Source organism: Aspergillus tubingensis, assembly GCF_013340325.1.
Source record: "Aspergillus tubingensis WU-2223L DNA, scaffold_3, whole genome shotgun sequence".
In the NCBI taxonomy this organism is placed as follows: domain Eukaryota; kingdom Fungi; phylum Ascomycota; class Eurotiomycetes; order Eurotiales; family Aspergillaceae; genus Aspergillus; species Aspergillus tubingensis.
The window spans coordinates 569,488-585,832 of NW_023336277.1; the positions used below are offsets into that span (position 1 = coordinate 569,488).

At 50.6% G+C, this 16,345-nt stretch overlaps 5 protein-coding genes across 5 annotated transcripts; 2 read left to right on the top strand and 3 right to left on the bottom strand.

Annotated features, from left to right (window-relative positions):
* Nucleotides 1-24: 24 nt before the first annotated feature.
* Nucleotides 25-2,746, bottom strand: AtWU_01405 (ribonuclease P/MRP protein subunit POP1; the record flags this gene model as incomplete). The annotated part of the gene is made up of 2 exons (XM_035496519.1): nt 25-2,337; nt 2,420-2,746. The coding sequence occupies 2 exons, from the start codon at nt 2,744-2,746 to the stop codon at nt 25-27; spliced, it is 2,640 nt and encodes an 879-aa protein (XP_035352412.1).
* Nucleotides 2,747-3,425: 679 nt separating this feature from the next.
* Nucleotides 3,426-4,209, bottom strand: AtWU_01406 (peroxiredoxin family protein; the record flags this gene model as incomplete). The annotated part of the gene is made up of 4 exons (XM_035496520.1): nt 3,426-3,461; nt 3,517-3,660; nt 3,719-3,995; nt 4,160-4,209. 4 exons carry the CDS (start codon nt 4,207-4,209, stop codon nt 3,426-3,428), a joined length of 507 nt encoding a protein of 168 aa, XP_035352413.1.
* A 2,081-nt stretch (nt 4,210-6,290) lies between these two features.
* AtWU_01407 (alpha/beta hydrolase) lies at nt 6,291-8,572 on the bottom strand (the record flags this gene model as incomplete). Its single annotated transcript, XM_035496521.1, has 6 exons — nt 6,291-6,509; nt 6,576-6,636; nt 6,695-6,770; nt 6,832-8,061; nt 8,114-8,303; nt 8,354-8,572. 6 exons carry the CDS (start codon nt 8,570-8,572, stop codon nt 6,291-6,293), a joined length of 1,995 nt encoding a protein of 664 aa, XP_035352414.1.
* A 1,000-nt stretch (nt 8,573-9,572) lies between these two features.
* Nucleotides 9,573-10,340, top strand: AtWU_01408 (nuclear transport factor 2 family protein; the record flags this gene model as incomplete). The annotated part of the gene is made up of 2 exons (XM_035496522.1): nt 9,573-9,652; nt 9,947-10,340. The coding sequence occupies 2 exons, from the start codon at nt 9,573-9,575 to the stop codon at nt 10,338-10,340; spliced, it is 474 nt and encodes a 157-aa protein (XP_035352415.1).
* A 1,497-nt stretch (nt 10,341-11,837) lies between these two features.
* Nucleotides 11,838-15,891, top strand: AtWU_01409 (serine/threonine-protein kinase; the record flags this gene model as incomplete). Its single annotated transcript, XM_035496523.1, has 5 exons — nt 11,838-12,391; nt 12,439-13,167; nt 13,266-15,232; nt 15,286-15,591; nt 15,659-15,891. The coding sequence occupies 5 exons, from the start codon at nt 11,838-11,840 to the stop codon at nt 15,889-15,891; spliced, it is 3,789 nt and encodes a 1,262-aa protein (XP_035352416.1).
* Between the last annotated feature and the right edge of the window lie 454 nt (nt 15,892-16,345).

Genomic DNA, 16,345 nt, shown 5'->3' on the forward strand with positions numbered 1-16,345 from the left:
TACACATACACACACACATACACATCAAACCAACTCCCAAAACCCGACCCTCGCCACCGTCTCCCCCGCACTCCTTATGATACACATATTCCTCCCACTCGCCTTCCCCTTCTGCACCTTCGACAACAAAACAGACCCAATCCCCGTACCCTTTCCCTCAGCAAGGTTATAATTGCCCGTGGTAACAAAGCCAATCAGATCCTCCTCCGTCGGAACCGGCAAATGCTTCTGACGAACATCGTCACCCGCAGACGGAGTGATAAGCGATGCAGCGAGCTGTTGCTGGATATCTTCAGGGCCGAGGTTGGCGGTAGATCGGGATTGTTTCTTCTGAAGGTCATTCCTGAGACCATCGTAGGGTTGCTTTGATGATAGCGTGAGCCAGTCCTGGCGGAGCTCGCGATCGGTGGTTGGGAGTCGGTAGATGCGGGCTCGGGGGGTGGGTGTGCCGCGGTTGATGAGGGTGAGTTTGACTGTTGCTAGGGCTGAGGTGTTGATAGTAGTGGTGGTGGAGGGGTCGGTTAGGGCACGGGTTGCTTCGGATGATGAGAGTTGGTGGATGTTCAGTGGTGGGAGTGTGGCATTGGCGTCGTTGTCTTGGGCGTTGGTGGTATCATCCGGTTTGGTCTCAGTCTCTAAGGGCTGTTCCTTGTCGGTTGCATTGCTCGCCTCTGGTGCTGCTCCTTGGACGAGTCTCTCCCAGTCGCAGGCCCAACCGCGTCCTATCTCACCCTTTTGTCCGTTTCTCAGATCGATACTCTCAAACTCGGTTCTGCGCCCCTTGGGACGTCTCTCCCACTCTCGCTTCGCTTCTTCTCTCTCGCGCAGGCCCCATTCCCATCCGGCGCGGGTTCCTGGGAAGTCACCAGGGAACCAAGGCTCTCCTGATTCGAATGAGAGTTGCTGCTGCTCTTTCAGACCGCCGAATCTGGGGTTTCCGCCGCTCGAGAGGGGATAGTACATCAGCGAGTACCAGAACGGAAGCACGCACTTCCATGGGAGGAGGACAGTCCAGGTTCCAGGTGCGCTGCTGCTCTTGGACTGGGTAGGTCGACTGGCGAGTACCATCACAGGTATCTTGGGATCGGTGTCTTTGGCGGGCGGGCGTACGCCAGGACCAGCTTCGGTTCGACGCCGATTGATAGCCTTTTGGCTAGGCAATTGGCGTGCAGCAGCTAACCGGGCGCGACGATCGAAAAGAGCAGGGGCCGTCTGCGTGCTATCCGGCGACCACGACGAGAGTAGTATAGCCAGCCGTTGCATCTCTTCCTCTGACGACGATGGCTTCAAAGTCTTGGGCGGGAAATCGAGGCGAGGGTCGGAGACAGAGAACCCAAGGACAGCGTCCTGCGGCAGAGATGCAGGGTTCGTTACCCCCAGGAGAGAAGTCCATGTAGCCTCCGGACTGTCCGCAGCGACATCCTTCCCATCCACAGCAACCGGCTTGAACGACGCAAGCAACGCCTCCGTAGCCCCCGGACCAGTGATCTCGATACTGCCAATCTCAAACCGCAAGTCCTCGACCATAACAGGAGGATTCTGCTTCTTCGAAACACCCAGCAGGGCATTCCACAACTGCAAAAACGCAGACGGATGCACCCGAACAAGCACCTTCCTCCAACCCTTCTTCCCCTTCTTCTGCTTCCCACTCTCATCAGCATCAACCATCTCCACATCCTCCCCCTTCACCTCAGCACACCAAACCAACGTAACCGGCGCAATGGGCCTCTTCTCCCCCTCCCACTCATACACCCAAGTCCGCAACCCCCTCGTGCCAGCCCTCCACTTCCTCCCCTTCACCCCCCACGCCTTCTCCCCCTCAACCCCAACAGCCCTCAACACCCCCTCAATCGCCCCCACCGTGCCCTCCAACTGCACCGTCGCCAAATAACTCATATCCCACGCCACAGCACCCCTGGACCCCCTCGCGCGATGCGTCGGCCGATAACTCTTCTCCGTCGGCGACAACGGCACCGCGAACCTCCACAACGGATCCTTAGAAGTAGCCATATGCGCCCTCTTCGCATGAAACATATGAGTCGGCAACCAAGTCTTGCACTGCTGACGTTTCTTGAACCTAGCTTCCGGCGGATTCGGCCTGGACAATTTATTCTTCTTGATTTTCGGCACCCGCGGCGCAATCTCATACGCATGACTACCGGATTCCTCCAACGTCTTCCGAACCTCTTTATCTCGCTGAGCTTTCACGGCCGCGCGCTTGGCTTTCGTCTTCGCGTTCAGGTTCTGTAGTCGCCGGGCAGTTTCGAGTCGAATGCGCATTTGTTCGGTCGGTTTGCGGGTTCGTGATGATACCGTGGGGGTGTTGTCTTCTATCATCTGTACACAGAATCATAGTCACACATTAGAATCTTCACTGAACCCCATTAAGAGTAATCTTGGTAAATAAAAGAATATGTACCTCTCTCCTCGCCCTCGCCCTCAACCTCTTCGGCACCCTCTTCACATTATGACTCGCCGTCCGTCTCCTCAACGACCTCGGCACCTTCTGGAACGCCCGACTCGTCAACGCATTCTTTGATCGCTGAATCCCCGACTCCAGCGACCGGATCTCGTATTCTCTTGCTTCCACGTACGCAGCGACATCTAGTTCGCCGGAGGCTGATAGTGCCGCGTCGGCGACCTGCACGGCGAGCGAGCGCGCATCGAATGTTTTTTGGCGTTTGCGGGCGGCCGCGGCGGAGAAGTTGGGAGCAGCAGGTTTGCGCTTTGGTGGGTGGGAGGCCATGATGGCCGGTGATTGTGTTGTATTTTGTGCGAAGGAGAAGAAATCAATTTATCATTTAGGTTTTGTAGGGGAGGGGAATTTGTTGGAGTTGGATAATTAAAGCTTTCAAGATCCCTGCAGAAAGGTCCGGGCCTGGAATGAAATGAAATGATGGAATGGTTTGATTTGGTCTGGTTTGGTTTAGCGCGGTGTCTGTTCCGTCGTCCGTCGTCGACTTTCAGTTTTCCGGCCGACAGAATTGAGAAACTAGTGATGGGAGCAGCCACTCCGACGCAACAAAATGGCAACGCAACCAATGATGTCGTTGGCTGACGGTTAAATGCTCAAGTTAATCCTAGTACTTTAGTTCTTGTTGACGCTTTGATGTTCGGGTTTTCTTGTAGATCAGTCTTAGCTAGGGGTGGACTAGTAGCTTGTTTTTCTCTTTGTATATTTTCTTACCTTTTTTTTTCTTTACTTTTTAAGGTTCTTTTAGATGATCGTTGGACAAACAAAGGTATACTACGTACTGGCATCATACTACAATATGAACAATGTTGTCGTAGCTTCGTAAGCGCGTTGATTTTCTTTCTATCTAGTGGTTCTGTCTAATTTCTAACGCATTATCCCACCAGAATATCAATGTCAACGCTATCTATCATCGGACGCCTGCCATGTCTATCGTCTTTAAATGACACGTTTACAGCTGCTTGAGGACGGCCTCAGCGCTCGAGAACTGCAATGATGGTTAGTAGCTATTCACCCGGACATGAGAAGAGTAGAAAACATACCTCGAGGTGGTTCTTGGCGGGCTCACGCTTGGCGTAGGTAACCTTGCCGTGGTCGATGATGATGGCGTAGCGACCAGTGCGGCCCTCCTCGTCGGCCCAGCCGATGCTCTTGGAGAACTTGGCCTCGGGGTCAGACAGGAAGAGCTAGAAGCAATTAGTATCATTGGACTGAAGGACAATCAAGAGAAGGAGGGAATCTTACAATGTCATCGTTGGTGACCTGGTTGGCCTTGCCCCAGGCGCTCATGACGTAGGCATCGTTGTAGGCAAGGACGGCAACAACGTCGACACCCTTGGCGCGGATCTCAGGGAGCTTCTCAACGTACTCGGGGACGTGGCGAGCAGAGCAGACGGGGGTGAAAGCACCGGGGAGGGCGAAGAGGATGACCTTCTTGTCGGCCCACTCCTTGGAGGCGTAGTAGTTGATGGGGATACCGCAAGAGGTGATCTCGCCCTTCTCCTCGGACCAGGGGATGTAGCTGTGGAAGGAGGAAGCATGTTAGTGAATGTACTAGTAATAGTGTATGGTGACCACAGTATATGGTTGCGTTGCTGTGCGAGAGACACCAGCAACCGAAAAGGCGGAAGACGGTGGGGGAGGGGCAAGAAAGAGAGAGAATAGAAGAATGAAGAGAATACTCACGAGAAGGTAACGTCAGCGGGGAAGCTGTCACCGGGGTTGAGGCCAGACATTGTGAATGAGATTAGTTAGTAGTAAGGTGTACTAGAAAAGGTATGAGTGATTGAGTAGTAGTAGTGAGTTGTGAGAGTGAAGAAGATTGGGAAGGGAATGGAAGGTTGGTTATATAGGGAAGACGGGGAGACGGAACGGGGGCAGCGAGCCTGTGGCGGGTAATTCGACCTTAGCTTCAGTTGAATGAATGGTTCCTGTGTCAAGGGCAACGAATAACGCGGCGACGGCCCGCCCACGGCGCCATGAGGTGATCCGAAGCAGAAGGATACCGAAACTCTTCGATTGGTAGGGCTTTGGAGGGGGAACTGTATTATCAAGAAGACCGCCCGAGACTGAGTGACCCCACCACGCATTCCTTTTTCGGGTCTGCGCCATTCCCGTCCACTGGCCACCATATCTAGACCGTCCCCGTTGACAAATCGGCCCTCGATTCGATGTTCAAGTCTTTGCTGTTGTTGCTGCTACTCCTTCCTGGAATGTGTTTCCGGATCAGATATCCCATACCCTCTACAGGTGGCTTCTCTCTGCAAGGTTTAATCATGGGTCTGTCTGGCTTGCATTTCCGGGCCATCCTCAATCACCCCCATAAATTGGGCATCAATTCTATAGCTAATTAGCACTGCTATCAGAAGAGCATTAATTCCCCAGGCTCATCATTCTCCCGATGTAGTATCAACTATCAATTGCTGGTTATCAGGAGCCGGCACTTCATCCGAGTCTGCATCAGTACAACTAAAGCTTGGTTACTTCCCGTACAACCCCTGATCCTGACGCCACTCTACCTCCAATCTGGTCCTCATTCTAGATAGATTCTCTGTCGATATGCTTAGTAAATAGCAATTGGCATCTACAAATCAACCAACGCTGCAGATCAAGCCTCTACGTAGACCAAAAGCAGAGGTCTTCCGTAAATCCGATATGAACACAAATCTGCTTGTTCACCTCTACTCACCAGAATTACCACTCAATCTACCCAGATCCTTAACGTGTATCAGTATCACCAACCCAATGCCTCCTAACTTTAGCGTATACCACCGCCAACAAGCTTATCTCTGTCTCCAAAGATAGTAGTACTGAGGAAACCATCCCACCTCGACACCTCAGGCATCTACGCAGTGCCCCTCCATCCCAGCACCCAAACTCCCCTCCTATTGGCCTAAAAACCCGAATCACGAGAAAACAGCCCCACCTAAGCCAATATCGGGCCAATCAATAGTCTCCACCCACCACCGCCCTGCTCTTCCTCTGCCAAGTCAGCCAATACGTAACCAATCCACCACCGCAAATATCCTCAGGGACCTTGGTGTGCTGGTGCTTGGTGGCCGCCACTATGATTTACGACTTTCCGAAGATTTCCCTCTTCAAACTCTCTTCCAGGCAATGAGTTTGGTTCAGCCAGGGAGAAACATTTTCGCACATTGTTACCGTGGATAAGAATACCATATCCCGCCTTGCCACTTAGGTAGAGTATGATGTGGTGATCCTCGGCTTGTGTCGGACCCATTCGACTGCTTACTGCATACTTGGTAGGCACGGGTCCTGGTATCCGAGCATCTGATAAGATTGGCCAACCAACCATAGGAAAGCCAGGTCGACCCCCGATCACGGAACTCGACTTTCGGTGGCTGAGCGCGCTTGGCTGCTAATGATTATGATGGTAAAACCGCGCAGAAGCCGATCCAACGCCGTGATGAATAACACCTCGCTGGTTTTCCCCGGCATTTGTAGGGATTACCTAAGGTAGGCAAGTCTGGGGCAATGGTTTGGGATGATCTTCCCCACCGCGATTATACATCCTCCGGGTTCTAGAAGAAATGCCTGTCTTGCCCCTGACGATGGACAGGGGTATGTCTGCAAATGCTTCGATAAGGTCGGCTTAATAATTTAAGTAGTCTAGGCAGTACTTCTTAAATTGAGCGCAGGTGATGTAACTGGTATACTCGACAGACTTTGCTGATGTAATGTGTTATTCATGCTCTTGGTCGAGATACAGGGCAAGTTGCTATGAATGGCATTCTAGCCAGTTCCTATGATGTAAAGATTAATAACTGCAGCGCTCCCTTGCAATAATTCACCTTCTTCACGCGCCTAGCAGATGGCGAACCTCACTCAGCGAGTGCAATGCGGACATCAGTTCCGTGTCCCCTGGCGACAGTATCTGGCTTCTCTCCTGTCCGGCAAGATGAAAGGGAAGCTCATCTACCTGGCAAACAGTCCCGGGACTCGGTAGCTCTCCGGTCTGGAAATACTGGCGTATTGCTTTCGCGGTACATAAGGATGGACCACTCAGTGTGCAATGCTGCGACATTGGAATGTTAGTAATTTTGCATATGGGTCTAAAGGGAGGGGCGGAAAGAGTACTCACTCCAATGGAGTTCTGCTCTAACACTATTGACTCAGGAAATCCACGCGCCATAGTATGAGCACTGCGGATGCGTCAGTTGGGGCTTCGAAGTCTGTCAGGATCGAGTGAGCATAACTTACTTCCGGAGCGGAGTTACTGGATCATAAGTATTTCCGATAAATAGCAACGGGTGCGATGTGTTGCCTGTAAAGGGCCCTTGAAAAACACATACTTGTCAGCTTCTATTGCGGTGATGACATGTGCTTTTCAGACTTACCATCATAGCGCCACTCAGGCCGCGTCCTCATTCTGACACACGACATGCGAATCTCAGCCCAAAAATCTCCAACCGCCTTACTTTGTCCCTGGAGCCTATTCCAGTAGCTCCGGAACTCCTCCTTGGCGGTTCCGTCGAGGCCTGGACCGTCTGTGCATAGAATACTCCTCGAGGCCTCCTGATCGCTCTCGCCAGGTACTTTGTACTGTTTGGAGGAATCGCAGGGAGGAGGTGCTGGCCATTGTTTGGCTTCGTACTTGAGATCAGCGAAGGAAGAGCCGTTACCTTGCTCGAGCTCAGTCAACAACCGGGCCACTAGATCGAACGACTTCAAAGGAGTATAGAGAGCCTGCACAACCAATGACTTCACGTCACTATAGGTTATAATCTCTGGTCCCCTGTTTCCTGAGGGAGGTACGGCAATAGGGCTCGATGTAAGATTGGTCAAAAGTTGCTCATAACGAGATTTGAGGTCTTCGGGATCTCCGCCCAGCGCGAACGGACATGATGAGGGCCCAGCTGTTTGGCAATACTCGAAAAACTTATCGAGTGCTGCATCCGAATCTTGTAAGTTGGTAAGCCAGTTACCTGCGTAATAATCATCAGCGTTGCAGACTCCGTCTATCACAGCACGGTGTATGCGATGGGGCTGCATAGCCGCAAACGTGGAACCCAGGATTGTCCCATAGGAAAAGCCCCAGTAGAGCAGCTTCTCCTCCCCTTTGTTCCAGCGATTGTGCAGACTTATTCTCTCCGCGTCCAGGTTTGCTTCAGCGGGGGACGTGTTCGAATCCGTCGAAAGTAGCCGCTCTGTTTCCCGTTCGCGCCATTCTCCATGGCGCTCTACGAGTTCAACCATATCCGCCACCACAGGGGCCGTATTCATGAATTTTCCTATCCATTCACCGTCCTTTGACGCTGTGACTCTTTGTTGATTGCAGCTCATACCAAAAGCTTCATACCTTGCCCATCGAGTATCGAATGCTCCTTCAGAACTTCCAAGTAGACCCTCTGCCTCTAATTGCAGTGACCACGCTTTCCTCGTCGCGGAGTCAGGAAAGCAGGATAAATTAGGTGTTGTATTATTTACCCCTCTTGGGTCAAAGCTGACAACATCAAAATACTTTCCGCTCGCCGAATCTGCACTTGGCGATTCTGGGGAGTCGACGATGGTCTGGATAGCTTTCCCATATCTGAAGACCAAGCTCACTCCGGATCCACCAGGACCACCTATTTTACAATTAGAAGAAACTTTGTAAAGTAGTAATGTGACTCTGCATACCTGGATTCAGAAGAATGGCCCCACCATATCGCGCATCTGTGACAGGTACTTTTGCAGGAACTTTGATAACAGCCAAGGCAATCTTTGACCCTTCGCCATCCGTTCGATTCCAGTTCATTGGAAGCGACAAGCGAGCGCATTCGTGATGGTCAAAGCATGGATGGTATACGAGTTGTTCGGTGGGGGTAATCTGATAGCGTATATTAGAACATTACATCCCAACCTGCTAGATTAGCCTACATCTTCCCATTCAAAGGACTTATCATCAGGAGTTGGACTTGGCAGCTGTTGTTCAACGCTCTTGCTTCTGTCAAGTCCGCCACATATGTGAATGATAGCAAACGCGACCAGAGCGAGGAAAAGGAGAATTCGAATGGTTGCTCCTTTGACAGGGTGTGGCCTAGATGGCGCTACTGCCATACCAGGCCGGTGGCCAGGTAGTTTCGAATCTAGAGACATTGTATGAATGCCTTGGATCTAATGGTATGATAGACCGCTTGCTTAATAGGATGGCGCTCTAAAAAGGAGGTCGCAACGGTGCTAATCCTGCTCACTTTCTGGCGGTCAGAGCATTTGCCTGTCACGAGCATAAGACCGCATATTTATAGCGGCCGAGTCAGCTCAAAGCACTAGTAGCTAGTTTCCGTCCGCTAGAGTATATTGAGATGATATACCCTTGTAAGCCGGATGCAAATATCAGGTCCGAGTGGTGAGATTCAGTAGCTGCACGGCTTAGCCCTGCGATTACTTCATGCCAGGCAGCTTCCTACTCTGGAAGGATCGCATTGTGCCGCGGGCCTTCCTAACCTGGAATAGCCTTGCGCTCCTTGCGACCTTCACCGATAGGCTGATAAGCTGATGAGTAAGTACCTCGCAGGATGCTATCCCTGTAGGCAACAAGTGCGGGGATAGTAGTCTTCCACAGACTTTGGTTAACCGACAAAGCTGACTATCAATGGTAGATAATATGTTTCTGTCTTAAAGTAATATTAGCAGGCTATAATTTATGATGCTCATCCCTATAAACCATGACATCAATTACACACTTTCCCTAAAAGTGATCTGTAGTAGCAGTAGTAAACTGGCAGGGATCCAATGAATATATATATCCGCCCTACGAGAAGAACACTAGTAGTAACAGGTAGCATGAGCGGGTCGCCACATCAATGATTTGAACTCAAATGATCGAGTCCAATAAACAGCAATATTACTAGTTACTCAATATAATTTCATTTACACACTGATGAAATGACAGTTACTGATCGTCCTGAGCGGAAGCCTCTAATGCAGCGCTAACATCTCAACGACCGCTAGCCCCACGTGACGTGTAACGGCTTATGTACAATGAGTCAATAATAAGCTCTCTAACTGACTATCTCACTTTTCCTGCTTAATCCCAAATCTGTCCAACATATCCGAGTTTTCTCCATCTCTCTATATCAAAACAAACTACTACACCATGGCTGACATCAAGCCCCCTTTCACCGAAGAATCGGCTCGGAAGAAGGTCAAGGCAGCTCAGAACCTATGGAACACCAAGTAAGAACTCCCTCCCTCCACGACATGTATCCCTCTGGGAGATCTAGAATCCTGTATCTTGCACCCTGTCGTCATTTTCGACGCTGGTATGAGGGGTTAGAGTCTGTTGTGAACTCAGATTTTCACCCCTTGCGTCCAATCGAGGCCTTTACCTCGTGTCTCCCATTCTTCACGCCCTGCAGTGATTTAATTCCATTTCTCTCTGATACCCCACGGCATTCTTAACAGCTGCTGAAACTCACACACTGTTTCTGCTCTACTGCTTGCTCGCATACTCACGGGCTTTACATGTAGGGATCCCGTGCGAGTTGCACAGGCTTATACGCCAACATGTATCTGGCGCAATCGGACGTCATTCTTCTCCGGAACAGAGGGAATCGTTGAGTTCCTGACTGCGAAGTGGAAGAGGGAAGAGAATTATAAGCTGCGAAAGGAGTTGTTCTCCTTCACCGATAACCGCATTGCAGTGCAGTTTTGGTACGAGTATCAAGATATTGATGATGGTCTGCGTTGGAAGCGGTGTTATGGTCTTGAAGACTGGACCTTCGATCGAGAGACAGGAAAGATGTGTAAGAGAATGATGAGCGGCAATGATGTGCTCATCGGGCCTGATGGAAATGGAGAGGGAAGATGGTTTGTGGACGGTGTAGATGTCGAAGACGTCGAAATTGGAGAGGAACATTGGTGAAAGGCTACTTCTAATTTCTGCACACCATAAGGCCGCTGTCATTTACTGCATTAGCAATACTCCCTATATTCTATATTCCCTCAATAAAAAGAAAAGCAAAGTGTCCGAGTTATGGCGATTCATGATGCTCCCATGGTATGTCGGATGCGAGAAGTACCGCAGGATTCCAAGTTCAGTTTCTCCGTCCCCTTCAGATACCCGTCAGACAAGGAAATCTATCAACATATTAGAAGGTGTTATGCCCTTATCGACGGTTGTTAGATGATCATGTGATAAGACAGTCGATGAGTGGCCTGCGTCTACACATGCAGAGACCGCAGGTAAAATCTCCGAAGCGCAATGCAAGAGCGAAGGGCAACAGTTATCCCTATCCTTGCGACTAAAAACTTAGTGTAAACAAGGGGCAAAGTAAGCCTGTCTGGAGTATTCGACAGACTCGAGCGGCGTGCAAACCCCTGTCTTCACGCCACGAAGGGGGGAATGCATGTCCCTTTGACTTGCCAAAGATCCCAGCCACCTCTTTATCGCACCGGTGTCTGCAATGACGTCGCATTTCGATGAGCCTAGGGGTTTCGATCACATCCGGGGAATTTAATGGAAAGATGAGTATGGCGAATCCTTAGATACCATCCTCGAAATCAAAGATTAGTCAATGCGGCATCAAAGTATTATGCCTGCAAAAATGAATATTATCAAAATCACCTTATCCATTTCCTGAGATGAGTCGCATCAATGAGATAGATAGAGGATTCCTTTATTTCAACTTTTTGTAGTCAGCAGTACTGGCAAGAAAGCATAATTAGCCCGGGTTGATTTCCGCATTCCAAACTGTACTTCACACAATATTGCCGAATGCCCGGGTGGGTGGAAAGGAATTCCGAGCAAAACAAACACTCGATGGTCATTCCACAGACTCTCCTCGCCGTGGTATGTAGCAAACCCGGCTGAAAAAACCATGTTTGCTCACTTTGGCCGCGGAGCATGGCTCAGGAAAGCATGCCTCCAGGAGATTACCGGTACTCTAGGAGATTCATCTGCACTCCTATGCCCCTCTCACCTAGCCATAGCAGTCTGGAGTTGGTTTGATCCGCAAACGTTGTGGTTGACTGCCTTTCCCTCATAGCACTACATGGGGACCTGAAAGGGCAAACAGGCAGGAGAGTACTAACAGAACAGCAGGAGCAGACGATAGGCGATTCAACAAACAACAACCTCAAGTATTCGCTGTTTGCACGACGGGCGCGTTTCCTAGGAAGGACTACGCGTGAGTGACTACTCCAAACCTATAGAGAGAGCTTGTCAACTGTATGTATCAGTCTAATCCATCGTGATGCATACGCGTCAATATTCTCTTCATTTCTAACGATATGACAGCCCAGCATAAAACAATCGAGGCATATACAGGGATCTTCTATATGCAGACGCGTGCTTGATTGACTTTTTCTTCGATAAACGGGGCAGATGGACGGGGATACAGCTCTTCTTACTCCCGACACAATGCGGACTCCCTTGACGGATGCTTCAGCAAGAGTAAACAAATGCCTTGCCCCGATTACAGAGCGAGAGGAGCCACTGAGACAACCACAGCAACAGATGACATCGCCGGTGCCGATGTCCATTGTGACAAGTCCTCTGTCCGCAAAGAATGCCGATGTCAACTGCAGCAGCCCGGCTCCAGGCTCACAGCCAGGGACTAACCGCAATTCTGTAATGTCAGCGGCGTCAATAATCACCAACCAAGGCAAGAGGAAGACACACGTGGGACCATGGCAACTCGGAAGGACACTCGGCACGGGGGTGAGCGGCCGCGTAAGACTGGCGAAGCATTCAGTAACGGGGCAGTTGGCTGCGATCAAGATCGTCTCGAAGAAATCCGCCGCCATAACGCAAAGTGCGAGTATTGCGGGAATGGATAAGAAGGCCAATCGTATAGGGGGTATAGGGCCGCGCCAGATCCCATCCGGGCTGGAGCGCGAGGTTGTCATCATGAAGCTGATCGAACACCCAAATGTGATCAATCTCTATGATGTTTGGGAGAACCGGGGCGAATTGTAGGTGACATTGGACGCAACTGGAAGTTATGGCTAACACTACGTAGGTACCTAGTATTGGAGTTCGTTGAAGGGGGCGAGTTGTTCGAGTACGTCTCTGAGAACGCCCCTCTCAGAGAGGACGAAGCGGTACGAATATTTTGCCAGATAATTGCTGGTCTGGGTTATTGCCATCGCTTCAACATCTGTCATCGAGACCTGAAGCCAGAAAACATACTTCTTGATGCGCAGGGCAATGTGAAGCTCGCTGACTTTGGAATGGCCGCTCTTCAGCCATCGCATCGCTGGCTAGACACGTCTTGCGGAAGTCCACATTATGCTGCGCCGGAGATCGTCGGAGGGAAGAGATATCTAGGTGACAAGGCAGATATATGGAGCTGCGGCATTATCTTATATGCATTACTGACAGGCTTTCTGCCATTCGACGGAGATGACACCCATCGCACACTAGAGCTAGTGAGGCGAGGAGAGTTTAAAATCCCTCCGAATATAAGCCGTGAAGCAGCGGACCTCATCATTCGGATATTGGAGAAGAACCCGGACCATCGAATTAGCATGAGCGAAATCTGGAGACACCCTCTTATTAGGAAGTATGAGAAGCGCTACCAAGGGGCAGTGGACTATCACATCGGCCCTGCACCGCCGCTTATGCCCGAAGACTGTGGCCCACCCATCACCAACAAGGAAGACGTCGACATCGACCTTCTGAGAAACCTGCAGACACTATGGCATGATGCTACCCCAGAAGCAATACTGAAGAGAATCTTAGATCCTACGTAAGTCAAGCCGTGTCCCTGATTTTGATACATGTGCCGCCTGCATGGAGGATAGCGAGCGGGTGAACCTGAAGCTGATTGGTTGATCGAACAACTAGTCCGAGCCATCAACGCCTGTTTTACAATGCTTTGGTCAAATTTAGAAACGAACAGTTGGAAAATTATCAGGGACAGACTCTCGAGCACTCCGCCAGCGACTATCACCATATATCAGTGGCACCGCGTACACCGAGTCGCCGAACTCGACGTGCGAAGGGCAGCTCAGCGAAGTGGTCGCAATTTCCACCCGTGAAAGAAACAGGAATAAGGACCAAGTATAATGAAGAGCCAAAGTCCTGTGCGACGACGCGAAGCTACGACCCGTTCAGATCTCCACAAGGCAAATACCCCCAAAGAGAAGCGAAGTGTGCGAAGATCACAGTCTACCGTAATGGGCTCATTGTCGATGTCGATAAGACCGCAAAAGAACCCACAGAAACGGCTCCTCAACCGAGGCCAGCTGCAAAGAACACGGATCTCGAGGTGCCCCAGGTGCCTCAGGTGCCCGAGTGTCCACCGAGCTCACCATTCGTGCTTATGCGTGATAAGCGCATGAAGGTCAATTCCGTCAAATCATTCCATTCAAAGACCTCGTTGTCTGGGTCTCGTCGGGCTCTTTATGTCGCATCAACGCCGCGTTCTGCCAGCTACAAACGTAATGTATCCTTCCACCACAAAAGGAACCGCTCGCAAGGCTCAGTACTATCCACCAAAGCGAGGCCACCGCGGCCGAAAGCCCGCAATATCAGGCTTGATGCAAGTGAAAGCACTGTAATATCTGATTACGACGATGATCCATTTTCCGACGCACAAGAGAGCCCATCGTTGCCCGCTCAGCCCACAGTTGTGCGTGGAGCTGGTGTTACAGTGAGGAATTGCCCTCAGATGAAAAAGGTGCGAAATAGCGATATCATTTGGAAAGACGATGCGCGGAAGGTGTCCTATGAACTTAGTCAAATATGCGAGGAGGCCTTCAACGGCAGCTCACTGTCCACGAATTGCACCGCCAGCACATGCATTGGTTCCGAGACGCCTGCAACATCCTTGTCAATCGCTAGCCCTGAGGTGTCTTATCAACAGCTTGCTTCCAAAGGACACTCAACCACACGCACGGCACCCCCAGCGGCATCGTCGCCACGATCATACACGGCCGCAGAGCTTACTGAAACTCGTCGTAAACTGATCCAGCATTCAACTAAGGACGACTCAGGGAACATCCCGGGCTACTTGAAGCCGATCATTGCACACCTAGATCGTCTGATTGAGCAGGATGAAACGAAACGACGAGAGCGGCGGGATAATCCTATACCTTATCCCAGTGCGCTGAGGGAGCAATCTGTCCGGTCGTCAAGTGAAACACCGCAGCCACCAGAAGCACCCAAACTCCCGGAAACTGCACCCAACCCTCTAATCAATGCTCACAAAGCAGAAGACCAAGGGAAAGTCGTGCTGCAAACTCCCCAGAAGCATCCTGGCCGCTCCAACCGCGATGGAAAGAGAACAGTTCGCATGGTGCCTCATAGTTCTCTGCAGTCGATGGGGCCTACCAAGGACTTGAACATTCGAAAGAACCGTAGTTCTATTCCCGAAGGCATTCCAGAGACACCAGACGTGTGCACAACGGATGCGGAGAAAGAGCAGGCTGCAGCATCTACACGCAAGTTCGCTTCCCTGAACCCCGGCCAAGACCGGGGTCCCTGCGAACTCGACCCCATTGAAGAAACGCCAGGATCACCCAGACGTAACGGCACCCGTTCTTCGGACAACAAGAAATGGTCGTGGTTCCAGAACAGGGCTCAGATGGCAGGGGATCACACTACAAGAGATTCCAGCGACGTCCCGCAAATCCAACCGAGTTCAGCTACTGTGATCAGGCACCACCAAGGTGACTCGAGAGAAGCGAAGGCCAACACCCAGCGAGATAGTCACTTCAATGGAAAGCCGTCGCGGACGAAGCCTAAAGGCGGATTCTTCAGAAGACTAATGAATAGACGAGCAAGCAAGGAATCTCAGAACCAGGATACAGGTTAGTTTTGTCTACCCATATAGCTAAAACAGGAAACTCATCACCAAGTACAGGCTTTGACACTGCAGAAACCAATGTCTTGCTCCACGAGAACATCGAGACTGGTAACACAACAGACACCGAATATGACGGCAAACCTCTTCCACCTCCTCCGCGCGGTGGAGGCAAGAGCCAGAACTGGTTCGCACGCGTATTCCAACTCAAGCCTGCTACTCGAGTGATAGCACTCAACACATCGACCACCAAAGCCCGGAAATACATCCATAAGACAATGCGTGAGTGGAAGAAATGGGGTATGGAGGAGGTTTACCTTGACAAGGACAAACGAGTCATCTACGGAAGCGTGGGTGAAGTCAACTGTACGTCTCCAGACCACACGGATCCAATCATCATGGAAGAAGCCCAACTAACCCATCTGACTTACAGTGCTAAATCTTCGACCGGTCCAATTCTCCGCTGAATTCTGCACATATCTAGAACAAGGTCGACAGGAGAACCTCAGCCTCGTCCGCTTCAAGCAAGAGCGGGGAGCAGCGTCATCCTTCCACAAGGTGGTGGACACTCTCTATCTCCTCATGAAGGGCCAGCACATGCTCATGGAAGATCCTGCGCGAGCAAAAGAGATGGTTCGAATTCTGGACGACTACCCGAACCCTTGAAGATCAGATAATCCCTACCCACCCTTTTGATTCCTATCCCCATCTCACTCCCCTAAACTGTTTCTGGACTATCATGACCATCTGGATGGACTTTGCAAGCCTTCTACCACCAACCTATCTACAAGGTCCCTTCAAATATTACTGCATATACCCTCAACAAATCTCTTTCCGGACTTCATGTTCATAATCTCTGTCTCCCCAACCCTCTTGACCTCCTCAGGTTCCATTCCCAACCAATTATCTACCAAACAAAAACACTCACTCGCTTGATCTTCAACTTCTCCTTATCTGTCTAACACTTTCTCACTTCTGTCACTCTTTCTGAAACATTTCCTTTCTTCCTTCGTGATCTTCATTTCCATTCTATACTTTGTATTCTACTCCAGCGTGTATTGTCCCATGTCCTATCGTGTCTCCAGTCAATTAATTGATTGAACGTTGAAGCCAAATCGAA